Source organism: Haliotis cracherodii, unplaced genomic scaffold (assembly GCF_022045235.1).
Source record: "Haliotis cracherodii isolate W230 unplaced genomic scaffold, xgHalCrac1.p SCAF_10, whole genome shotgun sequence".
Classification (NCBI taxonomy): Eukaryota; Metazoa; Mollusca; class Gastropoda; order Lepetellida; family Haliotidae; genus Haliotis; species Haliotis cracherodii.
Genome location: NW_027266265.1, coordinates 16,496,004 through 16,512,741, shown reverse-complemented (window position 1 = coordinate 16,512,741; position 16,738 = coordinate 16,496,004). Strand labels below are relative to the sequence as shown.

The following is a 16,738-nucleotide window of genomic DNA, read 5'->3' as shown; positions in this document are numbered from 1 at the left end:
TTCCATCCTCGCCAATTGACATGACCGACAATAACAAGTCTGTTTGGTAAAGTTAAACTTTATTTCATCATAACATTTTATACAAGTTTTTATCAATGACACAATATTCATGTCGATAATCATTAATATTTCCGATTATTAGCCAGCCCTAGTGTCATAGATGCTTGAACTAAGTTTGTTTACAGCCACACGTTCTCTGACAACAAACTTAACTCCCAGTTCAAGATTTTAATAACTGCTCCCATTTATCAAGTTTTGAACAGCCGGGGCACTTACTAAAGTAAACCTAAACCTGCTGCAAATTTACGGTTTGTATAAAGTAACAAAATCTGGGAAGAAAACAGGCACATTTTCCAGATTTTCACAAGTCTTGGGACTCGTGGACAAGTGGCCATGTTGAACCATGTACACAGGAACTGCAAAAAGCAGTTCACATATTGTATTATATTGAGTTACCACACTGCACCAAAAAAAGCTCAGAACAAAGAATAATGGCTGATATTAATCATTTCATGATGAAAAATAAAAGTGACCACTGATCAGTATCAGTTATCAATGTAAAAGCTCAGTTTATCAATATACCATGAGCAGTAATCAGCACTAATTGAACATGTTGATATGCACAGAAAGTCAAATGAACTTTCATCTTCACAACAACAAACCAACTAACTGAACCCTTTTGATTGATTGAAATCTATGGGCATATTCATTTATCGACTTGTTCGCCTAATATGTCACAATGGCCTCAACCGGTGGTCACATAGTCTCACAACATTAATGAAAGTTCGTAATTTGAGTTTAACACAATACACATACATCTAAGCCTCTCAGGTAATAAATTATCAAACTCATTCCTACACTATCTGGCAGATAAATTCAATACCCAATACCAAGTCTACTGTAATCATATATTGTGGTTCAAGACAACAATGGACAAACCTCAAACTATCTTTGTTCATTATTATTCATACAAAATGTCTGCTTTCTTTACTTTTGGAAGCTTTAACAACCGAAGTTCCATTTAGCAATCTGTATTTCTTGGTGTTTTTCTCATATTCCACTGACTTTTATTACTGTACTTCAGCTAAAATATATCAAAATGTTTAAATTCACACATTCACCTGCTTGAAAATATGTCATTACACCCGAGAAAATAAAATGAATTTCCAATGTCACAAAAACATCCATACTGTATTTTATCACAAGAATATATGAGGGAAGTACTACTGCTTCTTGTCATCGTATAACCACCTCACAGGTTTTTCGTTTTTCCACGTTCTCAATACAACCAGACAACAAAACATTTGAATAGGGCAAAATACATGATCTAATTAGGAACAATTATTGCACAATAGTTGCATTATCAGTTGTATTCTCAACAAAAGACAGTTTGTTTTATTTCATTTTTATTTTTTATTTTCCCCCAACTGACCACCCCTTCAAGCTGAGAATGAGAAACACACAAAATAATATGGAGGGCCTCATGGCCAGAAGCAAATGGAAAATAATTGAGCTTTGTTGTTGAGGTAAAGGGTAATTGGGTTTACATCGCGACCAAGATAATTGCATTAATGTAGTGACATGCATGCATGCATGTGTGTGTGTGTGCGTGTGCGTGTGCGTGTGCGTGTGCGTGTGTGTGTGTGAGTTTGTGTGTAAGTGTGTGTGTGGCTGCTTGTACTAGTCTGGACTGATGCCGACTTATAGTGCGCCGTTTAACATGAATACCCCTCTCAGACACAGTATACTGACTCCGAGCCAACCAGTCCTTGTTTTAGCCCCTTAATGCTGAGCACCAGACAGGGTAACAACAAGTACCATCTTTTAATGTCTTTTGGTATGACGCAGCCGGTAATCGAACCCCAGGCCGACCATGGAGGCGGTTGCATTGATGTTGAAAAAGAAGAGTACAAAAAGATGTTTCCATGACATACCGCTCTTCACAACACGTTAAGGCTCATGTCACTCAGTGATGTGTACGTGTCGTACATGTTTCAAATGAATGTGTTTGATATTAGAGAAAAGCCTGAGGGTTACTTGAGTTGAAGGGAAATCTGTTCTCAGATGTGTTTATTTAAATACAAATGTCTGAATTCAGATTTAAATTCAAAACAGAAATTTAACTTAAACCTCAAATTCTAGAACGACAATAAAAACGCCAGAGTATTCAAGATGGACTTCATCGTAAATAACAGTAATTAAAAGACATAAAACAAATTAAGAAAGTTGCCTTAAGGCATCTCAACAATACCATCATAAATAACAGTGAGGTCAGAGACATTAACACAGTGCCTCTCTTCTTTAGACGGACTGATACGTTGTAATGTTACGTAACCGCACAAAGTCAGCAACACATCAGCAGGATTAATATCCACAACCTTAGCAAGGGACCGGTGATTTATCACAAGGGGTTCGGCCACGGGTTTTTCATCTATGAGAACATGAAAAAAAAAAAAAGGATTTCCAAAATGAACTGGTATGTCGTTATAATGGCAACAACCATCCCATTATTCATATTCGTTTATGCTTAACCCTCCCAAAGACAAGAAATTAATCATGTTAATTACCAAAGTAGCTACCTGAGAAAATTACACAAAAATCATCAATAGCTGAGCCATAGAACTACATTTTTGTTCTGGACCCCTCCCAAACAAGGAGTTGGTTTTCTGCATGACATTCACTAAAGTCTTTTTGTGACCCTCCCAAATGAGGAGTTGGTTTTCTGCATGACATTCGCTAAAGTCTTTTTGTGACCCTCCCAAATGAGGAGTTGGTTTTCTGCATGACATTCACTAAAGTCTTTTTGTGACCCTCCCAAACAAGGAGTTGGATTTCTGCATGACATTCACTAAAGTCTTTTTGTGACCCTCCCAAACAAGGAGTTGGATTTCTGCAGGACATTCACTAAAGTCTTTTTGTGACCCTCTATTGATTTATTTGTCATCTCACGTCTAAGTTTTCTCTGCATTGGAGGAAACAAGGCATACCTTCATCCATACAACTACTTTTTACAATCAGTGACATGAATACAACACCACTTAACTGTAATACAGGTAGTCTACACACCATGGCTGTGAAACATCAGCATTTACTTACTCTAGTTCTCTTAGCAAATCTAGATGATGCCTACATAGGTTGTCAGCATAAGGCAGAAAACACATACAGATTATAGTTTGTATTTTGTATTAAAGAAAAGAATTCAAAGAGAATTCATGATTAAATCAAACAAACATGAGTATCTGATGCATGAAAAGATGAGAAGGTGACACTGTTGATATATTTTCCTTTCATTTCTGATAAAATGTAATGTTTCCCATAAGGGTTGAACGTGTGAGTGTTATAATGTTCTGATATTTGCATATCAGTTGAAGCAATGTATTGTGCTAGACAATACACTGATGTACCTTTACAGAGAGATATAAACTTTCCTCCATGCCATACATGATACACTTCATTCTGAATCAATATATATACATACAAACTGTTTAAATGATTTGCACATCAGGTGGTTTACAAACTAGTACTACCATATTCGATGTAATAAGCACCCAGGGCGCTCTCAAAATTAGAAATAGGGAGCTCTTAGTAGAATATTATTTTCGTGGAAGAAACAGAGTTGAAAGGTAGAGTTCATGGTTTATGCTGACAGCCTGAAGTGTTTATATATGACAGATATAACTTTCCAGAATTTAATTGCCCACAATTAAGGGTGCATTTAACACACGAGTGCGTATTATAGGTGAATAAATAAGTCTTTTGTACATTGATCAATTGGAAGGAGTGCTTTTTGGGAATGTTCACTAGCCAATATATTAACAAATGTCACCATGGGCGCTTATTAGAGCGGGGCGCTTATTACGTCGAATACGGTATTCCACATTTTATCTTCATTAGCATTTGGTTCATTATTAAGCCAGATCATACACTGGTGTTGGCTTACAACATGGAAATATCAGAATTGTGTAATTTTATCCCCCCTAAAGTGTGTTGAAGTAGGGCTGGGATGGATAACTTGTTTAGGAATAGGACCCGGGCCTGTGGTTACAAAGTGTCCAAGTATTGTATACTATACATTTTATCTGTAACCATGAGCAAAGTAACAAGATACAAGTGTTGTCACTTTGGTGCACGGTTTCAGCCATACCAATACACTAATGCATTGCTTTGAACAATATGATTGTAGTTACCACATAGACTGATAGTGTTATATCATCAAAACAATAGGTCCAGAGGAGGTGTGTGTGTGATGCTCTTAGAGCAATATGACAGCAAGGAGTTTCTTTATAGGTTAACATTTTAGCTTAAAATGACAGTGAGTTCAGAATACCCTGTGACTGTGAGTACACCATTTGTTCCTTGTAACAGCTGTAAGCATGATAGGAGTATATAATGACATCTATCTATTCAGCATGTCATAACTGATCATATTTTTGCAAATAATAAGAAAGTATGTCCTGATATTACAATATTTTGATACTGGAAGTAAAATCGGAAGCCTGAGTCTCATAACATGTATTCCAGAATAGTGCTGGGGTATTCAACTAGTCTGTAGCTCATTTCAAACTAGTGTGTTTTCTTTTTTTTAAATAGCTACATTTGGGTACAAAACAGCTTGTCCCTCAGGATTTTCAAAAGTCTTGAACTAAAGGTGTCTATCCCTGTAATGTATCCTTGATGGTCCATATCTTAAGACCTAAATGAACCAAAACAATGCTAAAGGAGTCATGAAAGGACAAGTCAGTGCTGGCAGCTTTTGGAACAGACTGGAGACATAACAAGAAAGTATTGTGGTACACACCTGACAGAACAATACATTGGAAGAATTTACAATTATGAAATGGAATTAAAATGTTCTAAATGGTATGAGATCATACATTAATTTGTAATATATCAAACAAGTATGTGTGCTCATAATCATAGGGACATTGCATAATGCAAAGACCTTCAATTCAACAGTATGTCCTCTTCCACCCCTGTAATATTCTAGTCAATCAAGTATGATGTATAAGTGGGGTGGGTCATGTGCTTGGGCAGGTGGGAATAATGGGGAAGGGTAGAGTGATGGTTTTATTATCCAAGCTTCAGGCTATTCCATGAAAAAAGAGGAAGATGACAAACTGTCAAAATATGTGGACTGTTAATTGTCTCATTTGCCCACGAGACAGGATTAGCTGTGGAAAGTTGGATAAATAAATAAACATTGCAATCAGTTCCACGTGACTGCTCACATCAGCTGCCATACTAGATAACTGTTGGACATATTCTGTTACCTGTCAATGAATGCAATCAACATCTTAGTACCATATGCTTATTTGCATAACAATGAAAGATGATAGGTATGCTTCTGGCCATGCAATCTAAGTGATACTGTCGGAACAGTAAGATATAGCATACATATAATTAAAAATGATAATATTCTTGCAAGAGCATGCAAAAACAAAGGGAAGTATCAATATCATTTGAAACAGACTATCATTTTCAGATGTTCAGTCTCACAATCATCAGTTAATGATTTCAATGAAACCTGAATCTGTCCAAAGTGAACAACAGGTCCTTTATCCTAAGAATTATAGATCACTATGTCATGATCAAATATTGTCTGCTTCAAACGTTCGATTTCAATTGATTATGATTGAGTCTTTATCTCTTTAGACACAATATATCCATGTCCTACTATATAGGCCTATCTAGCTACTTCCTACATTTTTTAGGGCCTGCACTTTGATGTAGGTAGCTGCAAGGAACAAGACACTTCCGCGGAGGCCGTAATTTCGCAGTGGTAGTTTACATAAACTGGAAAATGATCGCTTACAACTGACATGAAATGACAAAGATCTTCGCAGTCTTATCTGACATTCCTCGACCACAAAGTATTGACAACTGTCAGCTGTCTGATTGCACGGGTCCTTGATTAGTTACAACGAAGCGTTATGGTATTGCATGCACACTTTTGATTTCTTTGCATTTACTGTATGATTGACAAATATGATTTCGCCAAAATTACAATTATTTAAATCGCCTACCATGGGTCTGACAGCAAATAAACTAGATGCCGGGAAACACCTTTTACTACTTGCTCGCTCTCATCTCTCGTAAACAAGCGCATAAGACAGCTGTTGCTATTGGTTCATTTTGGAGAAAAGTGTAAAAATGTGACCAATAAGTGTCAATGTACTATTCTGGAAATAATTTAATACCATTTCTTTGATTGGCTTATAATTCCTAGCATTGACCAATAGATAAAACTGTCACAAAAGGGAACTACTTCCGGGAAACCTCGATTTGATGTCGGCCTTTTCCGGTTGAGAGCCATTACGTTGATAGGGGTGTGAGCCGGTTTCACGTAATCCTCAGCCATCTCCAACAGTTTTAGTTTCACGCCACTAAATCATAATGGCGAAATTACTTGGAAATTTTCTCTTTCTGATGCTGCTGTTATTGCCAACAACAATGATGTTTGTTGGACAAGGTAAGCACTTGTAATGTGGTAAGACATCTGTTAGGACAAGCATTGTTTACATCGACGTGGCACTCTTTGAGTCGTGTAAACTGCACAATAGAGGGAATATGATTACTGTTTGTGTTTTATTTGTGATAGTGTGTTAAAGGTTTATTTATCGGTAACCGTATCTGACACAATTCTTATTGTATTTTTGCAAGAACTGTCATGAACTCTGATGACAGTCTGGTGTTAACGTGTGACGGTTGTGGTCACAGGTAGTGCCACGAATGAACACTGTTGCCTCATTTTAAAGTATCATGATAATGAAAGTATCACAATAATATCGACAAATGGGTTATGGATATGTAATTGTATTGGAATTTTCTTGAATGTGGCGGAACACTTGGATAACGTTGGCTACATGAATGAAATCCTATGTAAAGTTTTAGTTTCACTTTAGACAGCATGTATCGAGTGTCTTGTACCATGTTTACAACGATTCTTGAAAGAAGTTAAAGCATTCTTTTTCCATTATGGTATAATGATTGCCTAAGGCTGCTAACGTAACATATGCTTTAAAACATATGTCACAAATGTAATGTATGATCATGACTACAGGTGTATGGTTTTCCGAAATGTTTTAATAGCAGTGGAGTATACAGATAGTATGCTTGTTCTGCCCCTATTCTTGTGTGCTCAAGTCCAGCAACCTCTTTCATTCTAGTTAAGCTTGCCATAAAAGGCGATTGTGCTTGTCATTAGAGGCGAACAAAAGGATCAGGTGGTCAAGACTTGCTTGATGCATGTCATCAATCCCAATTGCGTGGATCAATGCTCATGATGTCAATCACTGGATAGTCTGGTCCAGACTCGATTGTAAACAGACCACCGTTATATCGCTGGAATATTGCTGAGTGCGACATTAAACAACAAACGAACAAACACTACATATGCATGATGCTTAACTGCACAGCGTAATATTTGCTGAGGACATGAGGCAGATAGGACTTGGGCTATTACCATGATTACTCAAATTTTCTGGGTTCAGACTGCCTCAAATGTCATTAAATATGTTGTAGGTCGAATGTATCTCGTGTCATTTTAATCAGTTTTAGTAATACAGCATTGATATGTGAATCAGATCACTCCAAATACAGTTGTATCATCACTGATCATCATGAACATATGCTTGAATTTTGTGTACTGTTTGGTTCTAAGCTTCTGCTATTCATCTAAAAATGGAACAAGGGTGTTATTATTTTTTACTATAATCTATATTACATTCAGAAACCACCTGTCAAATTTGAGAGGTGGGGTAGAGACAACCACTGCAGGTGTCCTTTAGGTAGACTTGGTATCCAAGGTCATGAAGGATGACATGATTGTGTCAGTACTGTCCTCAGATAATAATAATAATATGGCTGGAATATTGCTGATTGCGGCAGAAAATGTTGATTTACTTGATTACTCATGAAACGTGATACATGGAATGCAATCACTAATTTAAATAAGTTTGAGGCAATAATTGACATTGCTCATAATATCAATTGCTGGTTTTGTCTGATTATTTACAGAATGTCATCACATACAGGGATGAGAATCTTCCGTTGATCCGCAAATTTTAGTGACCACAAATATGTTAAAATCTGATGGCTTCACCCATAAACACCCCCAAATTATGGACCATGCCCCTTTGCAAAGATGTTTCAGGTGAAAAGGAAAATATCCATTCTCATCCCTGTATATAGCTAGAATAGTGCTGTCAAATGGCTAGAAATTGCCAAGTGCATGTTTAAAAAGCAAACAAATATAACCTGTCCAATCACAGTTGACGTATATATGTCTATGACTTAAAAGATCTGTTGTTACCTTGTCCCAAAGTCTGAATGTTGACAATGTCAATTTTATAAACAGGCAGGTCCAGCAACTTTGCCATGGCTGAAGATGCTGGCAATGACCCAATAGAAGGTGAAGATGATGAAGCAACGGTGGAGACAGATGAGGGAGCACAAACTGGCGAGGGGGCAGATGAAGGAGAAGTTGTTGCCACAGAAAAGGTGAGCAGATCTAAATAAGGATCTTTCAAAACAACTGGTAAAACACACTTAACAGTAGACATAGGTGGGTTCATTTAAAAAAGTATCTGTTCATGGTACACACCAGTGTTAAACGTTGAATGGGCCGTGTCATATCTCTTGTTTCAAAAGGAAAATCAGGGGTGACCTTTGATTGGGAGATTAATATACTGAAGCAGCAACCCTCAAGAATGAGGGTTCTGATCAGGTGCCCTTAGTATCATTGTTGTAGGGATAAATGTGATCAGTGTGTTGTGCAACCTCTACAGCAGACTATGCCACTGTGTAGTGCTTGGTCTTCCTGATGGCTGCTAAAATAAAGGAGAATAGTTTGAGTGATGAATTCATTTTGCTTTCATCAGTTGGAATTCTCCTACAGTCATTAACCTAGTTATCGTAACCAGTGGCAGATCCAGAAGTGGGGTGCGCCCCCCTCCTTATTTTCAGACACCTAACATGTCAGCCTGTTTCAGTCCCTCCACACATGTATTTTAGCATCTTAGCACTAGGATCACTTTGAGGAACAGGGCTCTGATTGAAGTTTTCTCAAATGTTATTTTCTTATATGTTCGAATGATGGTGCTTCCTGTAATGTGTTTAAAGCTGTGCTTGTATTGCAGGACGAAGAGGAGGATCAACCACTTAAACCATCTGAGAATGCTGATACCTTCATCTTGTTCATGAATCCTGACATCCCTTCTGGTGACAACAGAGGTTTGCATGTTTTATATTATCACAACTATGTTCCTTCTTGACAGCAAGGTATTAGTGTTGACAATATGACCTTCATTTTTTAACCAGTTTCCATACCCCTACATCGTGTACAGTTCAGTACTATAAGTGGTATAGCCTTGTGATTATTAGTGATTACACAAAATTCCCACACCATTGCATACTGATCATGCTGATACAATATTTCTTGTCGGTGTGTCATTGTAAGGGCATCATCGTAACATGAGTCCTGCATTGATACATTCTGTGTGGATAAAAAAAAGGTCCTTGGACTAAAGAGAGTCATGTTTTTTATAAAGGGTACTCGGCAGTGTGTGCTTGTCATATGTGGCGACTTACTGGACAGGTGATAAGTCTTGGAGACTTTATTGATTTCATGTCTTGACACCCTGACTAGACAGGATGTGACTTTAATCTTGCTGTTGACTGCTAGTTTGCATGTCCCATTGACAGGATGTGAGTATCAATATGTTGAGGTATCCTCTTTCCGATAAGTAGGCATGGTAAGGATAGGGATTAACCTAGAAAGTCTACTAGCCCAAATGGTGATGACATATGGAAACATCCCCAAAATGTCAGATATTCTACAGCCCTCAGGATACCTTTAACGAAAGTGGCTATGGCTAGTGCTAATTTCTATCCCTGCTTGGAGTTAGAGTTTTGAGCCCTTCAATGTGTAAACATTATGTATTTCATTTCCACTAGATATTCCTGCTGGCAAGTTGGTTCGGGTACTTGTTGGGTTTACCAATAAGGGAGATAAGGAGTTTGTTGTGGAAACCATGGATGGATCATTCCGCTACCCACAAGACTTCTCTTTCTATGTCCACAATGTAAGTACACCCTTCATCAACAAAAACAACCCCCAAATGTCATGAAATGAATCATGTTAAGATTAGGACATTTAGACAGAAGTATATGGTATTTCAAAATATGACCATCTTTTTACTTATGGATGCTGGTGTGTGCTTTTTGAAACTGGACATTTCCTGAATTGCTCAAGGAATTGAATGTCTCTGTATATGTTCTGTGTATGATCTGTGTGTCGTATAAGTAACCATCAGTAAATTGGTGTTGGACATCAAGTTATGATCATTATGATTATGTCACTGTGTACATGGTTTCGTGACTTCCTGGATGTAATTTATGAACTTCACATTAAGCACCCACACTGACTGAACACATTACCTACACTTTCGGTTATGCAGTCAGTTACAACATGTACAACACATTGTTAGAAATTTGTCTTTAATGATCCAACATGTTCCAATGAACTTTCAATGAATTTGTCTGTTCCATATCTGATTGAAATCCTTTTGATGTCTTTGTGGAAGACTGTAAGGTGGCTATCTGTTTCAGTTCACTACTGTGTCTTACAGCCAAGTTGTGGAGCCCAAGAAGCAAGCAACATTTGAATATGGATTCACTGCCAATGAAGCCTTCAATGCTAGGCCTTTTGGTCTCACCATCAACCTCAACTACAAGGACAGTGTATGTATGAGTACAAGTGTTTAGAGTTGCCTCCTCTCCCAACTTCAAACATACTTTTAAACAGTGGATTGTTTGTAGGAAGATCACGTATACGTTCTTTTGAGCAAGACTTGCAGTAGTTCATCATTTGCTGTAACCTACTGTGTGTTGGTGTCCCCATAAGGAGACACTTCATAGGCAACATTGACGGGCCTTGTCCTAAATAGTGAACAAACTTTGTCTTGTGCTGGTGAAAATTTGAGCTTAGTTTTATGAAGTATTTTTAATAGGGGTTGAAGTGTATGCAAATCCTATTACTGTAAGGTACCAAAAGTTTATTGTTTGTATCTAGAATAGCTTTAATATCAGTCAGTTTATGGAATTAGTGGTATGTGAAGACTTTCATAAACTACTTGTTTTCTCCTGGTGAACCTGCAAGTTCAAAGTAATTGGATGACTATATGATGTTCACTTTCATACAACTTGCTAGATAGACTGTGGAGAAGCTAGAGCACAACCGTTGTTACTTGATGGACTGTGTGTAGAACTTCTCTCCCAGGGCCACATTACACTTGACAACCAAGTCCTGTGACATGATATTCTAGTTTTTCATCTTGTTGTTCATCATGTTGAAGGATATAAACCACTCCTGACTGACAGGTTAGCTTTAGTAGTGTGAAAGAATCGGTTGGTCCTTGACATGTTTTGAGTAGTACATTTACCCAAACCATAGGGTTAGTGGTCAAGATGAGGATAACATTTCAAAACGTTCTTTCAAGTGATCTAAATTTTTACGTTATATGTAGTAAAATACTTTCTAACATTGTTTAATAATGAATTGTTTCGGACACTCATGTAAATGAAGCTTCACTTTTCTATGCTTGAAACAAATTACAGAAAGCGTGTGAAACAAGGTTAAATGTAGGAGATAACAAAGTGAAAAATATTTTCCAAAACATGTCTGAACTTTCACCTTTGTCCTGAGGACCCCATAATTTGTAAATGTTATTTTGTCAGCATGATCAGGTGACCTTCCTGAATGTCAAGGTTACAGCCATGTGCAGGTTGATGGAACTTCTATTGAAATTAGTCCGGGTCTAATGTTTAAGTGTTTGTCAAGGTCTTAAATGGTTGTTGATATTTTGCAAGACGAGTCACGACCACGACTATGAGTATGAGATTTGAACAGATTTCCAAAGAGCTTAATTAACTAACACATGTTAACAATTTATTAAGTGCTTTTATCAATATGGATTTTCACTCCTTCTTTGAGATACCTCAAGCAGTTGGGAGACATATGGTGTCATTGTTGTAGTGATAAATGTGATCAGTGTGTTATGCAACCTCTACAGCAGACTATGCCACTATGTAGTGCTTGGTCTTCCTGATGGCTGCTAGAATAAAGGAGAATAGTTTGAGTGATGAATTCATTTTGCTTTCATCAGTTGGAATTCTCCTACAGTCATTAACCTAGTTATCGAAACCAGTGGCAGATCCAGAAGTGGGGTGTGCACTTCTCCTTATTTTCAGACACCTAACATGTCAGCCTGTCAGTCCCTCCACACATGTATTTTAGCATCTTAGCACTAGGATCACTTTGAGGAACAGGGCTCTGATTGAAGTTTTCTCAAATGTTATTTTCTTATATGTTCCATATGGGCCATGTGGGATTCCTGGTTAGAGTAGGTCTGACCTGTTTGTCGTAGGTGGTGACGGGAGGGTTAGACTGTTGTGAAAAGTGATTATGAATTATAAAAGCTACATATTATTGAGATTGGGCCACAGTGCACTTGCAAACATGGCCTTTACAGGCATATCCTGGACCATTTGAGCTGGTAATGTACTGTTGATCCTACTATAAAAAGGTGTACTTCAATGTAATATCCTATCTTAGAATAGCATTAATATGTCAGTCCATAGAATCAGTGCTTGTTAGTGGTGTTGCATGAAGACTTTCATAAACTACTCGGTTTCTCCTGTTGAACCTGCAAGTTCAAAGTAATTGGATGACGATATGTTGTTCACTTTCATACAACTTGCTAGATAGACTGTGGAGAAGCTAGAGCACAACCGTTGTTACTTGATGGACTGTGTGTAGAACTTCTCTCCCAGGCCTTTAGTTGAGTCCTAAAACATTTGATAACCTAGTTATGTGACAGATAATGATGTAGTTTGGTGGGGGTGGGGTTGTTTATGGATGACCTGTATAAAGTATAGAAATTTGAAACAAATCGGATGTTCTTTAACTTGTTTTGAGTAGTATTGGGTGGATGGGAGGGTCCTCAGCAACCCATGTTTGTCATAACAGTTGATTAGATAGATGGATCAGGTGGGGGAATAGGTGACAGTGGATTGCGTGTCATCTTACCACCAGCATCACAATTTGCCAGTGCTTAAAACCAAATGGTTGACTGAATTGTTTATGGTCAGCTTCTGTGGTCAAGTGATGCTACCAGTGAGTGTTGGTTTCTTTTGTATGTAATTTTAATGAAATCTTGTAATTCTATGACCCTTTTCCCTCTTTTGCAGGAAGGCAATTTCTTCCAAAATGCTGTGTACAATGAAACTATTACTGTGGTGGAGCCTGATGAGGGTCTGGATGGGGAAACGTAAGTTGGTACTGAATTACAGAAGAGAATGTTACAAATTTGTCTGGCATGTTATGCAACCTCTACAGCAGACTATGCCACTATGTAGTGCTTGGTCTTCCTGATGGCTGCTAGAATAAGGGAGAAAAGTTTGAGTGGTGAATTCATTGTGTTTTCATCAATTAGGATTTCTCTGACAGTTATTACCTAGCAAGTTGGAACCTCAGATATTTATATATTAGCACAAGTTTAACTCTAAGACTGTTACAGAAGATTACGATAAAAATGAAATGTGTTATGTGAGTGATACATATGCCGAGAGCCCAAGAGTCAGTTTAATGGATTAAATGGTCAGGATCAGTGACTTGGTTGATAGATTGTCATCTTACCCAGACAGCAAGGATCATTGCTCATATGTCACTGGTGTCTCTGGGGCGGTCGGGTAGCCTAGTGGTTAAAGTGTTTGCTCGTCAAGCCGAAGACCCGGGTCCGATTCCCGACATGGGTACAATGTGTAAAGCCCATTTCTTGTGTCCCCCTGCCGTGATATTGCTAGAATATTGCTAAAAGCGGCGTAAAACCTCACTCTCACTCACTCACTCACTGTTCAGACATGTATATCTGCAGGCTGCCATGAGTGGCATTCACACACCACACCACACCACACCACACCACACCACACCACATTGAGATATTTGTGTAGTGTTTGACATGTCTGGTGATCATTTGTTGCAGCTTCTTCTTGTACGTGTTTTTGGCTGCGGTTGCTGTCCTTTTGCTAGTCGGAGCCCAGCAGTTGCTGTCCACTTATGGAGTGAGTTGTCACCATGTGGTGCTGATGTTATTCTTTCTCAGTACAAGATGCTTGATGATTTCATGTATTGAAAAATGGAGTTTAATTACACATGCAAAGTCAGCCTTTGGATTGCAATGAGATTAAGTATTGAGGAATATAGAATTGTCATGGATAAATTATCCCATCGGAACATTAGTCTCGATTCTCTGGCCATCAGAAATGGTATGATTTAATTCATGTGGCAAGGGTGCGGAGTAACTTACTGACTGGTTTGTTGTTGTTTTTGTTTCAGAGGAAACGTCTGCTTCCCAAACACAAACCCATCGTGGAAATGGGCACCCAGAAGTCGGATGTAGACTACGACTGGCTCCCAAAGGAAACGCTCCAGGAGATGAGTAAGTGTTGCCTGATCGATAATTTTATGAGCATCTGTTTGTCATGCATAGAAGTGTAGCAGCCTGGTAAAATGATTGCAGATCACACAGAATGGCTAGTTTCCAGTCTACACAGGGCTGCTTTTTATTTAAAAATAAAGGAATGAAAATAAAGATGACTATAATCCTTTGATATTAACAAGGAATTTCCTGAAGCACTCATAAAATGATGATTGTCGTGATTGTGTTTATCCATTAATATTTGGGACCTTTTGTTGCAGTTGGTTTATGGTTTTAGAGTTGTCTCCCTTGGCTTGAAAAGTCATGACTGCTAAAAGATCTTGTTTAGTTGATAATTGAACAAAAGACATACGCGAGAACAAGTTTTTATAACCTCCACATAGGTATTGATTGTCCTTTTGTGAAAATCAGAATCTGACTATGTGATTCTATTCCAGATCGTTCTCCTCGACGTTCCCCAAAGCAATCACCTCGCCAGCGAAGAAGCAAAAGATCTTCGGGTTCTGGCGAGGAGTAAAGGAATGGCGTCAGGAGCGAGCACCAATTCTGCTGCCCATCACACGGGATCACAACATCCCTGTCAATCTCATCACTGTTTTTCACAATAAAATATACACACCTCGTAAACGTAGGCGGTACTGCTTGTCTTTAACTCTAGGATTATCAATTGTAGATAGGTTTATTATGTGGACGCGTCATGAATGTATGTAGCCAGGGCATCTGTCATCGTATGGTTGTAAACATAAAAAGATGGAAGGCATTGAGACTGAAATGAATTATCTTCGAGTATTTTGGTTAAATTTTATTTTTTAAATCTTTTTTTTTTTGTGAGTGAAAGCGTTTTAACACAATCACTGGTTGCTTTAGATAAAATGTGATAGTTTATTTATTTCATAATATTTATTGATGCACCTGTGAATTTGTAAAAGTTGCCAGTTCTATTACTATGCAAGCTGAATTGTACATACACGACCACCCTGGTCTACAGTTACCTAATCCGACGTTCAAGAATATCTCCATTCCAAAATGTCTATGTACATTCCTACTTAATTTTTACAATAGGAAGGAAATAAATCTGGTTATGGGTTTACCTTTGCAAGCTTGCATAATTACTTTCTTGATCTAGTCTGATATTGTGTGTAAGACCATCCAGTTAATTATGCCAGTATGTTTTTGTTTGGCAGTCTGTTGATATTAAGCTTTGCTGCTCATGTATTTTCGTTATCTAAGAAAGATTAGGTATGTTGTCTAAGAATCATCCAATGCTCAAATTTTAACTAAGCAAGATTACATTGTATATTTCTGGACGAGTATGTGAATCATGTAAATATCATTTTAATAAAAATAAAAAAACAAAACAAATGTTTTCCATTTCGAGATGTGTTTAGCACAATTGTTTGGTTTATGTTAGTAGATGTGTTTGACATGAAGTTATTTTTGTTAATTAGCACCTGATGCTTCTGGGCACTTGCCAATGTCTTCTTGGGATTCAGGGGTAGAATAGGTCCCAATCAACCTGTGGGTTGTAAGAGGCAACCAAGTGTCTGATGGGTGTCAGACTGGCAGACTTTGTTGGTGTTATTTTGTACCCCTAATGGCATGGGTCGTTGCTCACAAGATCAATCGGGCGGTCGGGTAGCCTAGTGGTTAAAGCGTATGCTTGTCACGCCGAAGACCCGGGTTCGATTCCCGACATGGGTACAATGTGTGAAGCCCATATCTGGTGTCCCCCGTTGGATATTGCTGGAATATTGCTAAAAGCGGCGTAAATCCGTACTCACTCACTCACTCACAAGATCAATCACTGTATTTGTTCATAGGCCATCATTTTGATCAATGTACCAAATCTTGCCGCATTGGATTTGGGACTTCTCAGAAAGGGACCCAGAAGGCCACATGGTGTGAGCAGACGTCACATTTGTCTGTCCTGGAACAAGCCCACAGTGTACAGTTATCTTATATAAAACCCTGAAACAATTGGTGGACGGTGTAAGATCAAAGGAGGTACCATATTGACCAATAGGTCAAGGTTCCTGAGATGTTTCAGGTGCTGGTTCCAGTTGACCCTCAAGTGTTCAAAATACATTTTATACAGGTCACCTCACAGTATGTAATGTACATATCTCAGATCTTCATTCAGACCTGTAAGGATAATATATACATACCTGGTACCACATGCTTATCTACACAAGTTAACAAAGAACACACGTGGCTGAGATGTGGCATCAGACACCAACACA

At 38.1% G+C, this 16,738-nt stretch overlaps 2 protein-coding genes across 2 annotated transcripts in view; one reads left to right on the top strand and one right to left on the bottom strand.

The window, feature by feature from the left end:
* The window catches only part of LOC139454136 (ataxin-1-like), a 114,379-nt gene extending 108,293 nt beyond the window's left edge, over positions 1–6,086 (bottom strand). The window contains exon 1 of the mRNA XM_071235661.1: positions 6,024–6,086. The gene's annotated coding sequence lies outside the window, so the exon portion shown is untranslated. The remainder of the gene's footprint in view (positions 1–6,023) is intronic.
* A 195-nt stretch (positions 6,087–6,281) lies between these two features.
* On the top strand, positions 6,282–15,860 carry LOC139454135 (translocon-associated protein subunit alpha-like). The gene is made up of 9 exons (XM_071235660.1): positions 6,282–6,469; positions 8,357–8,499; positions 9,138–9,231; positions 9,955–10,082; positions 10,609–10,740; positions 13,249–13,328; positions 14,043–14,121; positions 14,396–14,498; positions 14,936–15,860. Exons 1-9 carry the CDS (start codon positions 6,394–6,396, stop codon positions 15,013–15,015), a joined length of 915 nt encoding a protein of 304 aa, XP_071091761.1. The 5' UTR covers positions 6,282–6,393; the 3' UTR covers positions 15,016–15,860.
* The last annotated feature ends 878 nt before the right edge of the window (positions 15,861–16,738 follow it).